Raw genomic sequence first — 22,975 nt, 5'->3', positions numbered from 1 at the left:
CCCGGATGAGGGCCACGTTATATATTTGGCACATTTTTGCGGGCACTAGGAAAAAATAAAGAAATATCACACACACACACACTGACACACACAGACAGAAATGCACATGTGGACTCCCACATAACAAAACATACAGACACATAGACCCGCACACCAACACACACCAACACACACACACACACAGACTCACACAGACACATGCACACAGACAGACATAGACACATACATACAGGCTCTCTCACACTCCCTATCTATATCTCTCTCCCTCTCTCACGTACATACGCACTGTGATCAACCCTCAGGCATATTAACATAGACCCACACACTCATAATGCTCACCCATCGGGCACACACACAGAGCCGTCTACCAATCCGCCAATCTCTCCAGGGCTGGCGATCGCGAGAGAGAGAGGAGTGGGGGGGAGGGGGGAGAGAGAGAGAGAGAGAGAGAGAGAGAGAGAGAGAGGGAGAAAGGGGAGAGAGGGGGAGAGGGGGGAGAGAGAGGGGGGGGGGAGAGAGAGAGAGAGAGGAGTGAGAGAGAGAGAGAGGGGGGGAGAGGGGGAGAGAGAGAGAGAGAATTAAGGGGAGGGCAGGGGAGGATTCCGGAGCCGGAGCTGTTCACGGGTCACCCTCACGGGGGGAGACCGCTACACACCAACCCTGCTGCTTACTAGCTCCACCCCCACCCCCTCACTCCACTCCACTCCCCACCCCACGCTACCACCCCGCATAACTTCCCATTTCAACACAGGAGCAGTGGCACAGTGATGCAGCCGTAGAGCCCCGGGCTCCATCCTGACTCCAGGTGCTGTCTGTACGGAGCTTGTACTTGCGTGGGTTCTCTCCGGGTGCTCTGGTTTCGTCCCACACTCCACGTTTGCAGGTTAATTGAATTTGTCCCGAGTGTGTGTAGGATAGTGCTAGTGCATACGGGCATGGCTTCGATGGGCCGAATGGCCAGTTTCCGCAATGTATCTCTAAAGCTGCGCTACCACAGATCCCGCTAAATAGCCTGCCGATCGGAATGAGTTAAGAGCATGCTGCGGGCCATAGTTTGGAGACCCCTGATTTACACAAAAGGACACAAAGTGTTGGAGTAACTCGGCAGGTTAGGCACCATCTCTGGAGAACAGTTCTCTCTGTTCATGCAGCAATTATAAAAGTACCATTTAGCATATATTTCTTCAGTTTAACCTTCCAAAATATATCCATGCATTAAAAAGCAAAATAAAACTGCAGGTGATGTAATGTCTGAAATAAAAGTAGAAAATGCTGGAAATACTCAGTGGGCCTGGCAGTATGTGAAGAAAGAGAGAGTTGCACATTCAGGTAACAAAAAATCAATCTTTCTCTCTTCAGAGATGATGCATGAGCTGCTTATTTCTCACATTCATGGTATTTATTCTATCCAACATCTGCCTGGATGGATAAGATGAAAGGCATTGTGTCATGTTTAGGGCACATGGTATTGGGGGTGGAGTGCTGACGGATAGAACATTGGTTGGCAGACAGGAAACAAAGAGAAGGGATTAACGGGTCCCTTTCAGAATGGCAGGCAGTGACTAGTGGGGTACCGCAAGGCTCGGTGCTGGGACCGCAGCTATTTACAATATACATCAATGATTTAGATGAAGGGATTCAAAGTAACATTAGCAAATTTGCAGATGACATGAAGCTGGATGGCAGTGTGAACTGTGAGGAGGATGCTATGAGAATGCAGGGTGACTTGGACAGGTTGGGTGAGTGGGCAGATGCATGGCAGATGCTGTTTAATGTGGGTAAGTGTGAGGTTCACCACTTTGGTAGCAAAAACAGGAAGGCAGATTACTATCTAAATGGTGTCAAGTTGGGAAAAGGGGAAATACAAGGGGATCTGGGGGTCGTTGTTCATCAGTCAATGAAAGTAAGCATGTGGGTACAGCAGGCAGTGAAGAAAGTGAATGGCATGTTGGCCTTTATAACAAGAGGCGTCGGGTATAGGAGCAAAGACGTCCTTGTGCTGTTGTACAGGGTCCTAGTGAGACCACACCTGGAGTATTGTGTGCAGTTTTGGTTCCCTAATTCGTGGAAGGATATTCTTGCTATTGAGGGAGTGCAGCATAGGTTTACAAGGTTAATTCCCTGGATGGCGGGACTGTCATATGCTGAGAGAATGGAGCAGTTGGGCTTGTATACTCTGGAGTTTAGAAGGATGAGAGGGGTTCTTATTGAAAAATATAAGATTATTAAGGGTTTGAATACGCTAGAGGCAGGAAACATGTTCCCGGTGTTGGGGGAGTCCAGAACCAGGGGCCACAGTTTAAGAATAAAGGGTAAGCCATTTAGAACGGAGATGAGGAAACACTTTGTGAGAGTTGTGAGTCTGTGGAATTCTCTGCCTCAGAGGGTGGTGAAGGCCGGTTCTCTGGATACTTTCAAGAGAGAGCTAGATAGGGCTCTTAAATATAGCGGAGTCAGGGGATATGGGGAGAAGGCAGGAACGGGGTACTGATTGGGGATGATCAGCCATGATCACATTGAATGGCGGTGCTGGCTCGAAGGGCCGAATGGCCTACTCTTGCACCTATTGTCTATTGTCTATTGTCTATTTTCATTTATAACTGGTAATAAAGCAACAAATAGTTCTAAGGTTAAAGGTTAAAAATCAAATGATAATTATATTCATTCAGATCCTTTTATCTCGGCCAATGATATAATCCATTTCCAGTCAAATCATGTCTGGAGGCATGCTCTCTCTAATCGCCTGGAAGCTTTTGGCTCTGTCCCGTGAAATGTCTAAGGTGCTGAGGTTAATCCAAGAGTAACCAATATCTGCAGCTGGCATAGGAAAGGGAAGTTACGTATTTTATGTTCATCAAAACTGCAGATTGAATCTTGACGTTCCAAAGAGTGTTGTATTGATTAAACCACTACATCATTGAGCTGTCATGTTCAGTTCACCTTCATTTCTAAGCGTGGTTGTTTTAATGCTGAGATTTGGTTTTAATATACATAATCTGGTTAATTTAGTGCACTTTACTAATTCAGTGAATTATGAAAATATTCTAATGATCTACAATTTTGATAAGAATTATGAAACTATACTTTGCAAGAATAAGTTGAATATTTTGCATAATTGTGTAGATAAAAAAATCAATGTGAATGCAGGAAGTAATCTGTGGTTGCATTGTGGAATTGGATGATAAATGTTCAGAATGTTCTCCTACAGAATGTAATTAATTGAGGTAAACCTAGGTGACTGCATTAAAGAATATCTTGTTCATTCTGCTGCTCAGTTGACCCTCCTCCGTGATGCGCATCAGAATGAGCTTGGAAGAATCTCTGAAGATCTGGAAGATGAAGTTGGAGCAAGATCTAATATGGACAGGAAATTGGCTGATCTTCGTGCTGAGGTAGAATAAAACCTGTTTTAACCACTTGGTTTGATATTTAACAGTACTTTGCAATGGACCAAGATTTATTTTTTCAAAAATCTTTTGTCCGCACACGTCGTTTACCTGCAAGACTTTATTTTCTATTGTTGTGATTCGGAGTTAAAAATGGTTGTATTCATGAATTCCTATGTCTAGTCTTATAATGGAAACTACTCATTTAAATATTTTATGAAGATATAGATCTTCCCATCATTGGTGGGATTATAATGCCTCAATTCTGTGATCATAGATATTCAGTCTGTATTTTGAAGATGTTTGGTTTTATTCATCTTTTTTCCTATGTGCTGAGATTCAATTACATCGATGAAGTAATCCCACTTTATTGTTCTTAACTCCTGGAAGCCAGATGACCAGCTATTAGAGAACCTAATTCAGTGGAGTTTAGAAGGATGAGGGGATATCTTATAGAAACATATAAAATTATAAAAGGACTGGACAAGCTAGATGCAGGAAAAATGTTCCCAATGTTGGGCGAGTCCAGAACCAGGGGCCACAGTCTTAAAATAAAGGGGAGGTCATTTAAGACTGAGGTGAGAAAAAACTTTTTCACCCAGAGAGGTGTGAATTTATGTAATTCCCTGCCACAGAGGGCAGTGGAGGCCAAGTCACTGGATGGATTTAAGAGAGAGTTAGATAGAGCTCTAGGGGCTAGTGGAGTCAAGAGATATGGGGAGAAGGCAGGCACGGGTTATTGATAGGGGATGATCAGCCATGGTCACAATGAATGGCGGTGCTGGCCCGAAGGGCCGAATGGCCTCCTCCTGCACCTATTTTCTATGTTTCTAACCTGTCCACTTTTTATTTCCACTGAAAACAACTTCAATCAAGTGACAGGAGGGTTGAGTTTGAATGAGGACCTTTATGGATTTGTATGTTAGGTTGCAAATAAAGTACATACAATTTGTAAGGTAAATGGAAGTCTAAACAAATAGCAATTGTAGAGCAAAAAAAAAAATAGATTACAGATTCTTAGAACTGGGGAGATGTTTTGGAATCAATTTGGATTAAAATAAATGATGGCAGGCCAAGAAACTTTAATAAGAAATCGGGAAAAGCTCAGAGGTGCTTGGAGCAGTAATAGCTATTGGAATAATGATACTTATTGAAAGCCCATGTATTTTAGATGTGCAATAAACTCTGACATCCTTGATGTTTTTAATCTAATTTATTGATCTAGTAGTTTTAAAGAATGTTTACAGCAATTATTTTTGTCAATTAAGTGTTTCAGAAATGCCAATTAAACATACAAAGACAAAACCAAACATTTAAAAAATAATGTTAGTTAATTTTATTTGCTCTTTGCTCCAATTTATTTGGTTTTGACCTATCGACCTATAATAAACTTTCTGCAGAATTGCAATTGAACTATAAAGAGCAAATCAGAATTAAAATCCATTTGGATATGATATTAGTCATCCTCATTAAAATACAAACCCGTTATGATGGTTATGGTACCAAATCATGATTGCTGTCTCATAAAATGTCTCTTTGGAAATATCTCTTTAGTACCAATGGGTAGTCAAGCAACCAGAGAGCAATTCAATGATTACTATCACTAATTTAGCTAACTTTCACCTATCTTTTCCAATCTAGAATTGGGGAAAAGCTCTGAACAATTTATCCAGCTCCTTTTGCTTAATTCAAAATCATGTAAATATTAGCTCACCTCATGGTCATTAACTTTGTGGTTAAAAAGTAAACTCTGACATTTAAATTTATATCATGAGCATGTTCAAGCACGAGGAATGGTGTAATATATTATAGCCCTCCACCCTAATGGTTTCGTGGATATAAATATTTCATTTCTAACTTTCCACTGAGCTGTTTTAGCAGTGGTCTCTTTTTCATTTTTGTGTTGTCCTTCATTTGTGAACTAGTTATTTACATAGAAACATAGAAACATAGAAAATAGGTGCAGGAGTAGGCCATTCGGCCCTTCGAGCCTGCACCACCATTCAATATGATCATGGCTGATCATCCAACTTAGTATCCTGTACCTGCCTTCTCTCCATATCCCCTGATCCCTTTAGCCACAAGGGCCACATCTAACTCCCTCTTAAATATAGCCAATGAACTGGCCTCAACTATCTTCTGTGGCAGAGAATTCTACAGATTCACCACTCTCTATGTGAAAAATGTTTTTCTCATCTCGGTCCTAAAAGACTTCCCCTTTATTCTTAAACTGTGACCCCTTGTTCTGGACTTCCCCAACATCGGGAACAATCTTCCTGCATCTAGCCTGTCCAACCCCTTAAGAATTTTGTAAGTTTCTATAAGATCCCACCTCAATCTTTACAGATGCTTCTTTTATTCTGTGACAATTATTGATAGTTTGCGCTTGTTGTCACTGAAGGAAGCTGGTGACCTGAAAGAGGGATGTAAATATATAAGAACCAAAGATAAAGAGATATACTCGTTTTCCTGTGTAAGGGGTGTCAAAAACAAGAGGTAACAGTTTAAGGTGCGAGATAGGACTTTTAAAGTGTATTTGAGGTGTGAGTTTTTTTTACCCATTATATCCCATTCGTTAAGCTGAGAGGGGCAAGAGTTAACACAAACCTGAGGGACACCATTTTCACTTGGAGGGTGTTGCGTGTATGGAACGTGCTGCCAGAGGAAGTAGATGAGGCAGGTACTATATCTGGAATGTACTGCCAGAGTAGGTGATGGAGGCAGATACAATTATTATATTTCAATGGAATGTAGATAAGTACTTGAATAGTCAAGGCATAGAATGGTATGGACCCAATGTGGGCAAAAGAGATATGTGTAGATCAACAAAATAATCAGTATGGATGTGAAAACCTAAAGAGCCTGCTTCCATGTTGTACGTCCGTATGAAACTTAATGATATACACACACAGCTGGAAACACCCTGCCCCAAAATGATCCATGCTAAAGAATAGCTGCTACCCTTGGTTATAATCTCTCAATATATCCAAATGTTGGGAACATAGCCGGGTATGGGACTGCTATATTCATTGCACCTGTCATCTCTGTTTTGTCAGTTTTCCACCTTACTATGGGTTTAGCCACTGCTATGATTCATTGGGATTGAGAGTCAGGGGAAAACAACTAGCAGCCAGAACTTGTAACTTGTAACTTGTCACCCTTATCTGCATTCTGGAGAGAGGATCACTGGGGTTTGGCTTAGAGGAGGCCATGCGTGCCTTACAGGTTGTTTACCTCACAACCCTGAATGACCAGTTCCTAAGGAGGTTCAAATAATTGGGCCACATCTTGTTGATGCCGGTTCAACACCTGGAACCATCATTCACCACCCTCTTCTTCCATGCTAGTTGCAACCATTACATCAATGGTCTGATATGGAAGGGAATCCATGAAGCCTAATGCTAGCTAATCTTATCAGAAACAAGCAGCAGCCACAATGTGGAATTAATTTACAGATTTGGCCTTTAAATCTGTCAATAATTCCAGAGCAGTGTCATTAATCAGTTTAGTCCCTCTTATTCAAACAACAAAGTTTAAAGGAGATGAGACCAAGTGGGACCTGTTGGATCCCGTCCCCCAATGAGGGAGGGAGGGAGGGGGGTGCACAGCATCACAGGGGAGGGCTGGCCCCCAAAAGCAATATTCCAATACTCACCCATAGGTGCCAATACTCACCACTCCATAGAGGGAGGGTGGGAGGAGGGGGGGACAGAGAGGGAGGAGGTGGGGGGTAGTGTGGGAGAGGGAAGGGGGTACGGAGGGAGTGGCGTAGGGGAGGGGTTAGAGATGGATGGGAGGGGGAGGGGGGAGAGGGGGAGGGAGGGGGGTAGAGACCCTACCCCATCTCCCTCCTTCTCATTTCCTTCATCCTTCTACCATTCCCTGCTCCAGGACCTACCCAGATCGTAGAGCAGTGCCTGGGCCTGGAACTCGACCTGGTTCTCGTACTCGACCCGGCCCTGGCTCTAGACTCGGGCTCGTCCTTGGTTCCAGCGGCAGCCCCCAACCGTCAGCTCGGCCGCCGCCTGGGCTCCAGTGCAGGTTCCGACTTCACTGTCCCTGACCCTGGACCCAGGCTCGTCCTTGGTTCCAGCGGCGGCGTCTTTATCGGGCCCCAGTCACGGCCCCATCCCAAGCCCCGGGCTGGGCTCTCTCTCCAGCTCGATCACCAGGCTCGGCTCCAGCCAGGGCCCGCGGCTCCACCCTCGTCACCAGATGTCGGGTGCCGACAGCCGCTGCACGAGCGATGGAGCGGCCCCTCTCTCCCGGAGTGTCCCATCCTGCCTTGCGAGTCCATTGTGATGTCACTCGGGTTTTTTTTCTGAAATGGGTGAGTTTTCGGGCTGTTTTTAAAACTTTAAAGGATTAAAAAGTTTGGAAATATAGGTGGGAATGCGACGTTTATCGCCTTGAGGGGAAAAATGTGAGTAGAATGTGTGAAAATGGGAAAGCTGTGGCTTAGCGTTTGTAAGGAAATGAGAATCAAGCAGATTGTGCCCTGATCACTCACACACACACACACACACACACACACACACACACACACACACACACACACACACACACACACACACACACACACACACACACACACACACACACACACACTCACACACACGCAAGTTCGAGCGAAGTCCGCGGGAAGTTCGCGCGTGACGTACGGCGTCGAGACGCTGCGTATGCCCGTCGAGGCGGTGCGTACAGCGTCGAGGCGGCTGCGGGCCGGCAGGCCGTTGCCGCGCGGAATTTTTGAACACTGTCTGTTTTTCGGAGCCCCGCGCGATGTCGGGACCAGCTCCGCACAACTCCATATGGCTCCGGTGATCGAAGTGGGACCGGTCCCGCGTGGCCGTACGGCTCAAGCGACTACGTTAGGTCGCGCTCATGGAGTCGCATGCTCATGGGACAGGCCCTTGAGGCTGCATTTATGGAGTGAAGGAACGGCATGCAGGTGCAACAGGCAGTGAAGAAAGCGAATGGTATGTTAGCATTCATAGCAAAAGGATTTGAGTATAGGAGCAGGGAGGTTCTACTGCAGTGTACCACACCTGAAGTATTGCGTACAGTTTTGGTCTCCAAATCTGAGGAAAGACATTCTTGCCATGGAGTACAGAGAAGGTTCACCAGACTGATTTCTGGGATGTCAGGACTTTCATATGAAGAAAGACTGGATAGACTCGGTTTGTACTCGCTAGAATTTAGAAGATTGAGGGGGGATCTTATAGAAACTTACAACATTCTTAAGGGGTTGGACAGGCTAGATGCAGGAAGATTGTTCCCGATGTTGGGGAAGTCCAGAACAAGGGGTCACAGTTTAAGGATAAGGGGGAAATCTTTTAGGACCGAGATGAGAAAAACATTTTTCACACAGAGAGTGGTGAATCTCTGGAATTCTCTGCCACAGAAGGTAGTTGAGGCCAGTTCATTGGCTATATTTAAGAGGGAGTTAGATGTGGCCCGTGTGGCTAAAGGGATCAGGGAGTATGGAGCGAAGGCAGGTACAGGATACTGAGTTGGATGATCAGCCATGATCATATTGATTGGCGGTGCTGGCTCGAAGGGCCGAATGACCTACTCCTGCACCTATTTTCTATGTTTCTATTTTTCTATGACATTTCGGGTCGAGACCCTTCCTCAGACTAGGTTTAGGTTTATTTTTGTCAAGTAGACTGAGGTACAGTGAAAATCTATGTTTTGCATACTATCCAATCCTATCAGATAATACTACACATAAATACAGTTAAGCCAAACTCAAGTTTAAGCTCAAACTCACCCTAGGTAAAACAAAGAGAAAAATATAGCGCAGAATATTATAGCACATTATAGTGGCTCTATATTATAGAGACAAATTTCAATGTCCATAATGGCGTAGGGGTTAATTAGACTGTACCCTGGCTTATGAAAGCATCATTCAGAAGCCTGATAACTGAGGGGAAGAAGCTGTTCCTGAGTTTGGTGGTACCAGATTATTATCTAAATGGTGTCAAGTTGGGAAAAGGGGAAGTACAACGGGATCTGGGGGTCCTTGTTCATCAGTCAATGAAAGTAAGCATGCAGGTACAGCAGGCAGTGAAGAAAGCGAATGGCATGTTGGCCTTCATAACAAGAGGAGTTGAGTATAGGAGCAAAGAGGTCCTTCTAAAGTTGTACAGGGCCGTAGTGAGACCACACCTGGAGTATTGTGTGCAGATTTGGTCCCCTAATTTGAGGGACATTCTTGATATTGAGGGAGTGCAGCGTAGGTTTAATTCCGGGATGGCGGGACTGTCATATGCTGAGAGAATGGAATGGCTGGGCTTGAATGCTCTGGAATTTAGAAGGAGGAGAGGGGATCTTATTGAAACATAGAAGATTATAAAGGGTTTGGACACGCTAGAGGCAGGAAACATGTTCCTAATGTTGGGGGAGTCTAGAACCAGGGGCCACAGTTTAAGAATAAGGGGTAAGCCATTTAGAACAGAGATGAGGAAACACTTTTTCACACAGCGAGTTGTGAATCTGTGGAATTCTCTGCCTCGGAGGGCATTGGAGGCTGGTTCTCTGGATACTTTCAAGAGAGAGCTTGATAGGGATCTTAAAGATAGCGGCGTTAGGGGCTATGGGGAGAAGGCAGGAACGGGGTACTGATTGTGGATGATCAGCCATGATCACATTAAAATGCGGTGCTGGCTCGAAGGGCCGAATGACCTACTGCTGCATCTATTGTCTATTGTACCCGCTTTCAAGATTTTCTAGATTCAGCCCGATGGGAACAGGGAGAAGAAGGATTGACCGGGATGGGAAAGGTCTTTGATTATGTTGGCTACTATCCCGAGGCAATGTTAAGTGTAGTTTCCATGAAAACTGTAAAACATCCCAACCGACTACTGGGAATGCATGGCCATGAAGAGCAGAGAAGGAATAAAGAGAACCTCATGTCTGTGCATCAGGAGCTCACAGGAGCTGGAGTCTAGGAATGTATTACGTGAGATTAGGATAACTGTAATCCATTTCCTTTTTGATGAATGTTGAACCAACATTTCCTGCTCGGATCGTACAGGAGAGATGCTTTTATTTGTTCTGGGAGGAAATTTTAAAGGTAATTTCAGATAATTATCCTGTACCTATTTACATTATCTCTAGGCCAACTGATCGATTTTCACTAAGCATCACTAATTCACCTTAATTCATCACCATTTTACTCTTGCCTTCCACCCAATCACAGATGCAACTTCTACAGATGCATCACCTTTTATATTCTATTCCTTCCACCCCACCAGGCTCTGTACCTTAAATTGTGTTCCATCTGCAGCTTTCCCCGGTTCTGATGAAAGGTTACTAATCTATAATGTTAATTTATTGGCTGTCATCACATTCGCTTCAAGGTTTCAAGGTCAGTTTATTGTCACATGTACCAATTACGGTGAATTGTGTGTTACCATACAGCCATCCTAAGTAAAACACAACAAGACACACAACCACATGACAGTTAACATAAACATCCACCCCAGTGGACTCCACATTCCTCACTGTGATGGGAGACAACAAAGTCCAATCTTCCTGACCTACGGAATATTTTTCTGTTTTTAATGATAACATTTTTGGTTTTACATCACAGCATATTTTCTCTTTTTACGCATGAAAGTTAAAGTTGCAGCTGATTTAACTATCATTCATCCCTTTAGGCACAGCATGGTTTAAAAACCTGCGATTGGGAAAGGTTTTCAATTTTTTATGTGATTTTTACTGAGAGCAAAACAACGATTATATAGAGGAACAAACAGTACAGTAGGTCTTGCTAAAGGCTAACTTCAAAAATAATATCAGAAAAATTGCATTAAAATGCCAGAAAGATAACTGTTTCTTACAGCGCTTTAAAGTCTGCTCAAACTGTCAATAAACCTTGGAATTTTTTAGGAGTTGAAATCTGCAAGTACAAATGAGGAAGAATCTCTAGCCAATTTGCTAAAATAAAGAAACTCGCATATGTTTCTTCATAGTTTTAAAACAACTTAATTAAAAATAGATTCCTGACAGAGGTTAACTTTTAAGTAAAAATGTTTTTTTTAAAGAGTATTTCATTTTCATCTGTAAGAATAAAATATACCAGGTTACCATGTGTAAATATATCAAATAATATTTTTTAATAAATCAGAGAATATTGACTGGGCATAGTGGCACTGTGGCATAGTATCAGAAGCATACATCAGCTCTAAGGCCAACAATAGAGTGATTAACTGGGCTGGTTGTTACAAACATGGGAATGGAGATATGATCTGAATTTCAGGTGTTACCTCCACTGGCACAAATATGCAAAGATGTTGGCTATTATTGTATTTTTTATTTGGTTTGGTGCGACTGAGTTAATCACAAATGTTACATCATAAATAGCATATTTTTTTCGCAAGATGTGCTGCTTTGTGTACATTAATGAAGATCAATAGTTACATGTATTATAAATGTCATCTATCTCCTTGTGGCCATTAAATCCCACATGTCCTGCAGGTTATATAAATTACTCATCACATAAAGTAATTATAATTCAAAGAATGAAGAAGTGTATTTGCTGTGGTTGCATAATCAAACTTTCTCAGATTACATTATTGTAGTTCATTTTTATTTATAAAACTAGACTAAGTGGGACCCATAGGGTCCCATGTTCACACGGGAGGGCTGGTCCGCCAACGCAATATTCCACCTCTCCACCAATTCCAATATTGGTGGCCAGTGGGGGGGGGGGGGCTTTCTGGAGCGCTGGTATGGGTGTTGTGGGCCGAAGGGACTGGTTTCCAGAGGGCTGATATGGACATTGTGGGCCAAATTGATTGTTGGGCTGGCAGCTCATTCACTCAGGGCTGGTGGGCTGGCAGCTCAGTCACTCAGGGCTGGTAGCTCAGTCACTCAGGGCTGGTGGGCTGGCAGCTCAGTCACTCAGGGCTGGTGGGCTGGCAGCTCGGTCATGGCTATTCCTTGAAATTGCATTTCAAGCAGAGTGCAAGGCCACCAAATTCAGTTTCATGACATTTCAAGCAGAGTGCAAGCCACCAAATTCAGTTTCATAGCATTTCACGCAGAGTGCAGGCCACCAAATACAGTTTCATAGCATTTCAAGCAGAGTGCAGGCCACCAAATTCAGTTTCATATCATTTCAAGCAGAGTGCAGGCCACCAAATTGCCAAACAACTCATTACATTGTCATTAAGGGCTAACAAATCATGAAGGGGAAACAATACATTGCAGACTCCCAGTTCAGTTGATTCACAGCTTAGAATCACAATTGTGGACTCAACCGCGCGATCTTCCCGACTGACTGACTCGCGTCCCGGCATCCGGGGTTTTATAGTCCTGCCCCCCGTTACCTTCATCGTGGTGATTGACAGACGAGAGGCCCAATTAGCAGATCTCAATATTTTTTTAAACACTCATTACTTTTTTATATTTCATCGATAGGAAAAATCCTCGGGGCTGCCTCAGCGGAGGAGGACTGTAAGTAAGATGGCCAAAAATCATAGCGATTTATGGTAGCGTTTTTTTCTAAAATCAATATACAGCGCAGGCAGGAAGTGGTCAAATTGAGACTTTTAATTATATAGATGAGCTGTTTAAAACAGACTGCATGTACGTGAGGAATTAGTTAATTCCACTGTGGAATTAGTGGGAACTACACTTCATATGTGAATCATCGGTGATATATTACTCAGATTTTCTGCTTGATTCTGTTATCCCCTTGACATTTAGTTTAGCGCCATCTGAACTCAGTAATTACTGAAGTATTTTAGTACCTACAGGATGCTGAATTTCACAGGAACTTTACTCTCTCATTTATGACAACTCATCTTTCATGTTCACCTAAATACATCCATTAACTTGTTTGTGTGAAAAAGAAATCTAGGTAGATAATTATAACAGTAACATGCTAAACAGAAATCATGATAAAAAGACTAAGTGTAAGAATGGTTAAATGATGTTGAGATGGTCAATAATCTATCCACAAATAATTATTTGATTCTCAAACTTGGGAAATTGCTATTTAAAATGCTTGTAGAATAGAATTGAATAGAATGCCTTTTATTGTCTTTCAAACAGCTTGGTTTGAACGAAATTGCATTTTCGACACTCTTAACATTACAAAAAAAACCAAGACGCACACTGAACACAATTTACACAAACATCCACCACAGTGAATCTCCAACACCTCCTCACTGTGATGGCAGGCAAAGGTCTTATCTCTTCCCTTTGTTCATCTCCTGCAGTCCAGCAGTCCAACTGCAACATTGAGGTGACTGGGGCTCCCGATGTTAAAGCCCCCGGCGGGCGATGGTAAGTCCCCCGGCCGTTTAAGCCGCGCCGGGCGATGTTAGGCCCCGCTCCAAGTAATTTAACCTCGCGATTCCGGCGGGAGAAGTTGCCGTTGCGGGAGCTCCGAAAAGCGGTCTCCCACCAGGGACATGCGAGCTCCCGATGTTCCTGTCCACCGGGCCTGCGGCCGGAGCCTCTGAAGCTCCGAAGTCGGGTTGCAGCTGTGCGCCACCACAGCTCTTCCCGCTCCGAAGTCGGCCAGCTCTGCGATGTCAGATCCGTAGGCGCCGCGACTGGAGCCTTCATGTTAGTTCTGGCCGGAGGCCGCCGCCGGCTCCACGATGTTAGGCCCAACAACACCGGAGACCCGACAGGGAAAAAGTCGGATCTCCGTACAGGGAAGAGATTAAACAGTTCCCCCCCCCACCCCCCACAAATACACAGCTAAAAAAATAATAAAAACTAGAATCAAAACATTCATTTAACGAGACAAAAAGTTTAAAAAAGACAGACGGACTGCAGTCGAGCCGCTACCGTTAGGCGCCGCCACACCAAAAGTAAAGTTGAAAAAAAGAATTTTGAACTTAAAGCATTTGCCTCAACGTGCAGTTAGAAGGGAAGAAATAACATATGCATACATTAAACCTACAGCTGGCCACAGAATTTCCATGGGATATGGAGTAGCAAATTCCGATTACTAATAATATTATTTGATGTAACACCCTTTTCCTGGGATAGACACAAAATGCTGGAGTAACTTAGTAGGTCAGTCAGCAACTCGCTGTTTCGGGTGGGGACCCTTCTTCAGACTGATGGTAGTAGAGTGGGTGGGGGAAATGACTGGAAGTGAAGAAAAGAACAGGATAAATCAGGACCGGCAACAGATGACTTCAGACAAGGAAGTTACCTGACTGTTGGCTAGGGATTGGTGTGAGCACATGAGGGATACATTGTTGTGAACCATGGAACGTTAATAGACCTTTAGTGGAGGAAATGGGAGAATGGTAGTGGTAGGGAACTGTTTGTAAGAGTTACCTAAAATTGGAGAATTCAAAGTTCTTACCGTTGGGATGTAAGCCACTTAAGGGAAATATGAAGTGCAGTTCCTCCAATTTGCAGGTGGCCTCACTCTGGCAATGGAGGAATCCCAGGACAGAAAGGTCAGTATGGGAAGGGGAGTTAAAGCAGTTAACAAGTGAGAGATCTAGTAGGTCTTTGCAGACCGACCGCAAGGGAATGGATATGTGGCATGTATGCTTGCCATTATTATAGTGGGAGATGCTAGAGAGGCCAGGGCATGAGCGATTGGGTTTGTAGAAAGTCGGGGTGGATAGGATATAGTTGGAGATGTTGTAGTTGAAGAAAAAGGGACAAGAGAGGTTTAGCCAGGAGAGAAAGTGGAAGGGGTATAGCATGAGTGGCAGGGACTAGGATGGGACTGGATAGGATGAGGGTGAGGAGGTGGGACTGGAGAAGGCAGCTACCAGGGCAGGAGAAACGAGGGTTGGATTGGGTGAATGGTGCAGATGGGTGGTTAGGTTGAGAAAGATGGGTCCGGATGGAAATAATGGGGCAGGAGTAGATGAATGCTCTCCAATTGCTTGAATGGAGCTACAGCATGGTTCATCCTACACCTTCCAGGAGAAAGGTGCACACACTGCAGTGTGTGCACCCACAAAATGCAATGCATTCCTCACAAGACTGTTTTCAGCAACGCTTTAGGGATGTTGTAAATATGACCATCTTCATGCAAGGTGACAGGTCTGACTCTGGTTGTCCTCAAATGCCTTTTGATAATGACCGAAGAGCTGATCCTAGAATCACAGTGTGGAGTCATCCATCTAGAGACTGAATAGATCGTAGTATCATTTGCCCGTTATCCCTCTTCATTGCTCCTGCCAGTCAGCTATTCTCCAAACCGGCTAATAATTTGCTTTATTTCCATCTACTGCTACTTTATCTATTATCTTTAATAAACTTTAATTAGTGCCCTTTGGAAATTCATAAAAATAATTTGCATGGTCATCTCCCTGTTGACCATTCAAAATGTTCAATCAGGTCCAATCAGCTTCATGCTATCTTTCTGATTGACTAACATTTTTCACAGTGTTTGTAATTATCATATCGCCTTCGAAAACTTACTAATAACAGATATTGGTATTGAAATACCTTTCGGAATAATAGAAAATGGATCTGATTTCTAGTAATTATTGCTGAGATAATATGTTGCTGAACCAGAATTAGATAATTACTAAGAATTTAAGGAGTTAGTGTTGCGGGAAGAAGGTACAGGAGCTTGAACTCTGGAACAGCCAGGTTCAGGAACAGCTCCTTCCCCACAGCCATCAGGCTATTAAACACAACATCGAACAAGCTCTGAACAATAACCGTCTAGTTACTCTAGTATTAAGCACCTGTCCCACTTACGTGTCCTTGGCACGCTAATTATGCGACCTCGTGGTCGCGTTGAGGCGCGACGGTCCCTCGAAGGTCGCTTGCGACTTCATGCGCCCACACAACTGTCTGGAGCGCGTGGCATCATTTGAAGATGAACACAAAATGCAGGAATAACTCAGCGGGACCGGCAGCATCTCCGGAGAGAAGCAATGGGTGATGTTTCGGGTCAAGACTCTTCTTCAGTCTGAAAGAAGGGTCTTGACCCCAAACGTCATCCAATCTTCTCTCCAGAGATGCTGCCGGTCCCGCTGAGTTACTCCTGCATTTTGTGTCTATCTTCAATTTTCTTGGCCCCGCTCTGGGAGTACAAGTGGGAGCGGGTTCGGATCCGCAACGGCCGTGAGCCCCAGGCCGAGTTCGGCGATCGTTTGCCTGCTTCTGCTGCTGTTGGAGGTGAGACATTGCGTCGCGCCAGGGTCTTGGGCCTGTCCCATTTTGGCCGTCAGTTACGCGACAGGTCGGTGGCGCGCAAAGATTTCGGAGCCCCACGCGATCTCGCGCATAACTCCATATCCCTCCGTGCTTCTCAGTGGGACCGGCCCCGCGTGGCCATACGATGCCCGTGCACCTCAACGCGACGATAAGGTTGGGTAATTTGCGTGCCAAGGACACGTAAGTGGGACAGGCCCTTTACTATTGCACTTGATCTGTTTATTTATTGTGTATATATATGGTCTATGGTATATAGATATACTGAACTTTTATCTCCTGTTCTGTATTATGTTTACATATTCTGTGGTGCTGCAGCAAGCAAGAATTTCATTGGCCTAGCTGGGACACATGACAATAAAACTCTCTTGACTTGACTTGACTTGACTTGCAATGCCAAATGTTCCTTCATGTCGAGGGTTTAAGAACGTGCTTGTACTAGGGCAGACCAGTTGATGAAATTTCTGCTTCAGCAAATATGCTTCACCTCAGCAGTATGTGAAAAATTACCAGGTTTCAGCATGACTGATAGAAAAGACAACAGATGTAATTACTCTCCATTATGGTTTAACTCTCTGTGTAAACGGGGTTACTGAAGTAAAAGGGACAGGTATTGAATAATTCTTCTTGAAGAAACTTAAAAGATTACTGGTATGTCCAGCATTTTCTATTGTTTATTGTAAACAGATTCTCTATTTTCTTTACACTTTTACCGGGAAAGAAACCCCTCAAAAAGTATTTTTAACCGTGTCCTGACTTAGGTTCATTTTGGCAGAGAGCATCAAACCCCTGGATGCTGAAAAATGTTCCCCATTCCACCCACACAGAATGGAACCTCCACGCACAAGTCCAATTGACAACCACTTTCAGCTGTGGGCTTCATTTCTGGTGAGGCTGTTTCAGCAGCCTGGCTGGCCGTGGATTTTGTTACAACGAGAGGCGCCGCATGATTGGCAGCCCCGCCAACAGTCTGTCTGTTTTTTCGTCTTTTTTTCCAACATTTTTAGTGTGTGTTAAAAGTCGGTGTAAATGTTGTCCTGTTTGTTTTATGTGGGGGGAGTAAGAGGGGGTCGGGGAAACTTTTTTTTCCGTTTCTTATCTTGCCGGAGATGCGATTGTTTTCCGGGTCACATCTCTGGTCGCTCTGTGGCCTACCATCGATGGAGCTGGAGGCGTCCCCGGACTGACTTTGTGCCCTACCACGGGGCATGGTCTTACCATCGCAAGCTCGCAGTCTCTGCAGAGACTAGTCGGGTGCTCCAATGACGCAGAGGCTAGCCCAGTCCCGACGCGGGGTCCGATTGCCGGCGTGGGGTAGCTGACATCCCCCCCCCCCGATGCAGGAGCTGATCGCCCTGATGTAGGGGGCCCGACCACCGGCTATGGGAGAAGATCGTCCCATCAACAAAAGGCTCGAAGCCCCCGACCACGGGAGAGCATAGAAGGGAAGGGATTTGAACTTTTTTTCACCTTCCATCACAGTGAGGAATGTGGAGTCACTGGTAGATGTTTATGTTAAAATGTATTTTGTGGTGTTCCGTTGCTTTTTATTTGTATGACTGACTTGGCAAATGAATTGCTAATAAAGTATTATTGTGATTGTGATTGATTGTGATTCCAGCAAGACTCTGAGTCATGACTCAGCCAGATACCCATTTACATATGCCAAATAATTGCAAATGTGGTTTATACAGCATGTAAAACTATACATTGGATGTTGGCTACAGATTTTGCAAAAAATTGGGCCTATTTTTAAAAAAAATGTTAGGTCAGGGAACGTTTAATCATAACGAGAGGATTCATGCAGAATAGCAGTCGTGATCCCATGCGAATGGCTGCTTTTCTGCCTGATCTGAAAAGCATTTCTGCATGGTTATGTCCATCCTAATACACTTGATATTATTTAATACTTTATAACAATCACTGCAAGAATTGATCTATTTATTTTGGCAAATGTGTCACACAAATTATACTACGATATTAAATACTAGATCTGCAGCTATTTCTGTACTTGAAAACACTTCAGCATTTTGCAATATCATTAGTAATCGGACGATAGCTAAAATAAAACAATTCCTCCAGTTTGACGACCTCGAAAAGATCATCCACACATTTATCTCCTCCCGCCTTGAATACTGCAACTACCTTTACACTGGCATCAGCCAACCTTCCCTGTCCCGCCTGCAACTGGTCCAAAACGCCTGACGGGCACCCGAAAAAGGGACCACATCACCCCGATCCTGGCCTCTCTCCACTGGCTCCCTGTGCGGCTATGAATAAATTTGCCCCCACCTACATCAAAAGTCTGCTTACCCACCACACCACCTCTAGGTCCCTCAGATCGACCGACTTGGGGTTACTGAACATCCTGCGGTCTAGGCATAAGCTCAGGGGCGACTTTGCGGTTGCAGCTTCTAGACTGTGGAACTGCATCCCTCTTCCCATCAGAACTGCCCCCTCCATCGACTTAAGTCGAGACTTAAAACTCATCTCTACTCTCAAGCCTTTCTTGACGTCCTCTGAGTGAGGGCTATATGTATGTATTTATGTATGTACTTAATCTATGAACCAATGTTGTATAACGTTAGTACCTCCACCAATGTAAAGCACTTTGGCCAACGAGAGTTGATTTTTAAATGTGCTATAGCAATAAAAGTGACGACTTGACTAAATGAGCTCAGACTTCAGTATGCACATTACATTTCTGTCCAGATTATGAAAAATAGCCATTGGGAATTGTAGCTGCAACCAAAGCTAACAGTGATCATTCATTCCCACACATGAGTGTTTCTGTTTTCCAAGCAATCGCTGTACATGAAGATTTTGAGATGTGTCATTTGTAACAGTATAAAGTGTATACGCATGGTTGACCAAATAATGACAGTGGTTTTGTTTTGACCTCGCAGCTAGGACGTCTCAGTTCAAATTCCAGACTTGTTCTGGCATTTGCCCTGAGTCCTGGCCTGAGGTTTTCAGTCTTCGTAAAAATAATTTTTGAAAAGATTTTGATCACTTTGTTAAATGGAGCAAAAGCAACTTGCATTTACATAGTGCTTTTAAAATACTGAACCATCTCCAGGTGTCATTGTTGGAGCTAACATTTGAAGTGACGTTTCCTCATGGAGACGGTGGAATAACTTCATCCTGATAACCCAAATTAACTGTGCAGAGGTGTTGCAAACACAATTTGACAGCTTTCAAAGAATATTAGGGCAACTGACTAATCTTAGCCAGAGATAGGTTTTATTATCATAAAGAAAGAAAAAAAGGTACAGAAATTCGCAACAGCTGAAGGCTAGTTGCCAGTCATGGAGCAAATAATATCAGAGATACTCAAGAAATCATAATTAGCTGATACTGGATATCATGTAGGACTCAAGAAATAAAGAAGGCGACAAAGCTAATGCCCCTGTCCCACTTAGGAAACCTGAACGGAAACCTCTGGAGACTTTGCGCCACACCCAAGGTTTACGTGCAGTTCCTGGAGGTTTTTGTCAGTCTCCCTACCTGCTTCCACTACCTGCAACCTCCAGCAACCACCTGCAACCCCCGGGAACCGCACGGAAACCTTGGGTAGGGCGCAAAGTCTCCAGAGGTTTCCGTTCAGGTTTCCTAAGTGGGACAGGGGCATAAGGAGACATGATTCTTATATCTTGGCCATTTTGAACTGACAAATTTGGGATGAGTGATTACCATTGCAACGTTAACAACTGGCTGAACTCGGCTCCCCGCCATACTTTGGTTTTGGTTTAGCACCTCTTGGTTTGGCCATAGGCACTGCCTTGTGACTGTAAACTGCCACTGCAGTCCGTGGTGGGTGAAACTCGCGAGCATTCTTTGATGCCATCTCCATTGTGGTAGCAATCTTGCATGCTTTCTCGAATGTGAGATCTGGAGTGTTCATGAGTTTGCACTGAATTCGTTCATCCACTAGACCACAAACAAATCTGTTGTGTAGTGCGCCTCTGAGAAAAGTTCCAAGGTTACAGTGCACAGTTAAGTTTTTCAAGGCAACAATGTACTCACTGATTGTCTCATTCTGCTTCTGGTTTCTAGTGCCAAATTTATAACTTTCTGCAATTTCCAGAGGCTTTGGGTTGAAGTGCTCCTCCAACTTCTTCATAATGTCATTGAATGGCACGTCTTTTGCCTTTATGGGCGCAAGGAGATTCACGAGTGTGCCGTACACTTCAGGACCGATCTCCATGAGCAGAATCGCTTTCATGCGTTCACAAACGGCCTTATTTGTTTCAGTCACTATCTCTCCTTCACCACTAATCTCCATTATGTTGTTTGCCATGAAAAACATGTTTGCACTCTCCATATAGGAGCTGATTTTCTTTTTTTTTTAAGGTCCGTTCAAAAACCCCGATTTCCTGTCTGTTCTGGTGTAACAATTCACCTAAAACTTAGCTGTACAAAGGCTATTCAGCTTGAGGAAATCCACAAAAAAAATCTTATACAATCCCAAGGACGACATCTTGCCACGTGGACACAACATAGAGATAGCCTGACAAAGTCTCGACGATTTGTCCATCTAATGTTTTAAACTACAGTCCCCTGCATAGAAGGATCTGCGGCCTATCGTGTCCAGCTCGCAAACAACTGCAACACAACTCGGTATTTACTGTTTAAAATGTTAAACAATACTACATGTTGCAAAACAGTTCTGCATTGTGTTTAAAGGATGAGTTCTCAAACTCTATCCCATCCTTCGTCGCCAATTTTGTTGTATTCCGGACGGCAGTATGAATCACAACTTCCACGCTGGTTGCCTGGATCACGAGAGAGAGATATTTTTTCCCAACATTCCCTGCTAATATTAAACACAAACTCATTAACATATACATGAATATGTATGAATACATTATGCAGGGCAATTTTTCCAGTGCTAATGTAAATCTCATTGGAAAGTCATGGATCAAATTTCCCAGACGTACGAAATAAAAGCAGGAGTAGCCATTCAGTCCTTCATGCTTGCATCTCAATTCAGTAAGATCATGGCTAATATTGTATTTCAACACCTTTTTCCTGCACCAACGCCATGCATCTTAATATCCAATAAAGTACTCCATTGCGGATTAAAGCTACTTGCAAATGCACAGGAGTTGTAGTGTTGTGAGAAGGTATTTCTAAATTCATGACTTGGTCTAGATTGCAAAGTCTCCTTTATTGCTTGACAACAAATTCCTTAAAATTTGCTTTAACCTTAGTGTGCAAGCATTGTCTTGAAAGCAAGAATAAATTAATCTTATTGATGTTCACTTATCCAGTAACAATTAAGCTTTTGCTATTGTTTGAACATGGCTAAATCATTGTGGTAGCAATCATGGCAGGTTTGCTAGTACTACATGTGCAGTACTAGCAAACCTGCCTGCCAGAACGTTGGTCCCCCCCCCCAGTTAAGTTGTAACCCGTCCCTTTTGTACAGACCACCCCTATCCCAGAAGAGATCCCTGTGGCCTATAAAGCTAAATCCTTGCTCCCTGCACCAGCCCCCCATTCAGATCCCCTAACTCCCTGTTCCTGCCCTCACTAGCACGAGGTACTGGAAGCAATCCAGAGATAACCACCCTAGAAGTCCTGCTTTTCAGTCTTCTTCCTACCTCTCTAAACTTGCGTTGCAGAACCTCCTTCCTCGTCTTCCCGACGTTGTTTGTGCCCACGAACACTGCTGCCAGCTGTTCACCTTCCCTCTCGAGGATGTTCTGACAAAGGGCATCAATTTTAATTTTTTTACCAAAGAAAGAGGAGGCAGATCAAGAAACTTATTTTTGCAAATTGTCTGGGTATTGGAATGCGTTGCCATGTGGAGTGGTTGAGAATGAATGGCATTGTTTTGTTTTGTGAATGTAAATGTACCTGGCTCCGGGGAGATAACAGGGCTGTAGAATTACTTTTGGATTCCAGCAAAGACTCAATACAAGCATGGAAAGGTCTCCTTTTGTGTTGAAAACTGGAATATCTAAAGGCAGTTCACTATCTGAATGTATGAGCAAAATGATCTACATTAAATAGAGGATAATAGAACAGATTACCAAAGTCTTTACAAGAAAACATTGAGTGTTATGAGCACTATAATGGCAGAGAGCTTCTGATCATATGGGAAATATTAATAAGCTAATAGCTGCTACCGGTAAACCGAGAATGTGCAAGATTAGAAATCAGGCAGAATCACTGACATCAGGGCATCCCATCTGCTGGTTTTGAATAGAAGATTTGTGGAATTATATCATTGACCCGGATACCCACTGGTGCAACTGTACCCATGGTTACCGTCACAGAGATCAGGTCAGCATTCCTGAGAGTGAAGCCATGGAAAGCGGCTGGGCTGGATGGGGTCGCTGGCTGTGTTCTCGGAGCTTGCGTAGACCAGCCAGCGGGAGCATTTGCAAGCAACTTTATCTTCTCCCTACTCCATTCTG

At 43.8% G+C, this 22,975-nt stretch overlaps 1 protein-coding gene across 3 annotated transcripts in view; it reads left to right on the top strand.

Annotated features, from left to right (window-relative positions):
- Window positions 1-22,975, top strand: part of ccdc102b (coiled-coil domain containing 102B) — a 506,740-nt gene that overhangs the window by 239,159 nt on the left and 244,606 nt on the right. For all 3 annotated transcript variants that reach the window (XM_033018931.1, XM_033018930.1, XM_033018932.1), the window contains exon 5: window positions 3,276-3,392. In XM_033018931.1, the coding sequence (XP_032874822.1) occupies window positions 3,276-3,392 (117 nt within the window). The remainder of the gene's footprint in view (window positions 1-3,275; window positions 3,393-22,975) is intronic.

Source organism: Amblyraja radiata, chromosome 4 (assembly GCF_010909765.2).
Source record: "Amblyraja radiata isolate CabotCenter1 chromosome 4, sAmbRad1.1.pri, whole genome shotgun sequence".
NCBI classification, from domain to species: domain Eukaryota; kingdom Metazoa; phylum Chordata; class Chondrichthyes; order Rajiformes; family Rajidae; genus Amblyraja; species Amblyraja radiata.
The sequence above is the reverse complement of the archived record's forward strand: the minus strand, read 5'-3'. Positions and strand labels throughout refer to the sequence as shown.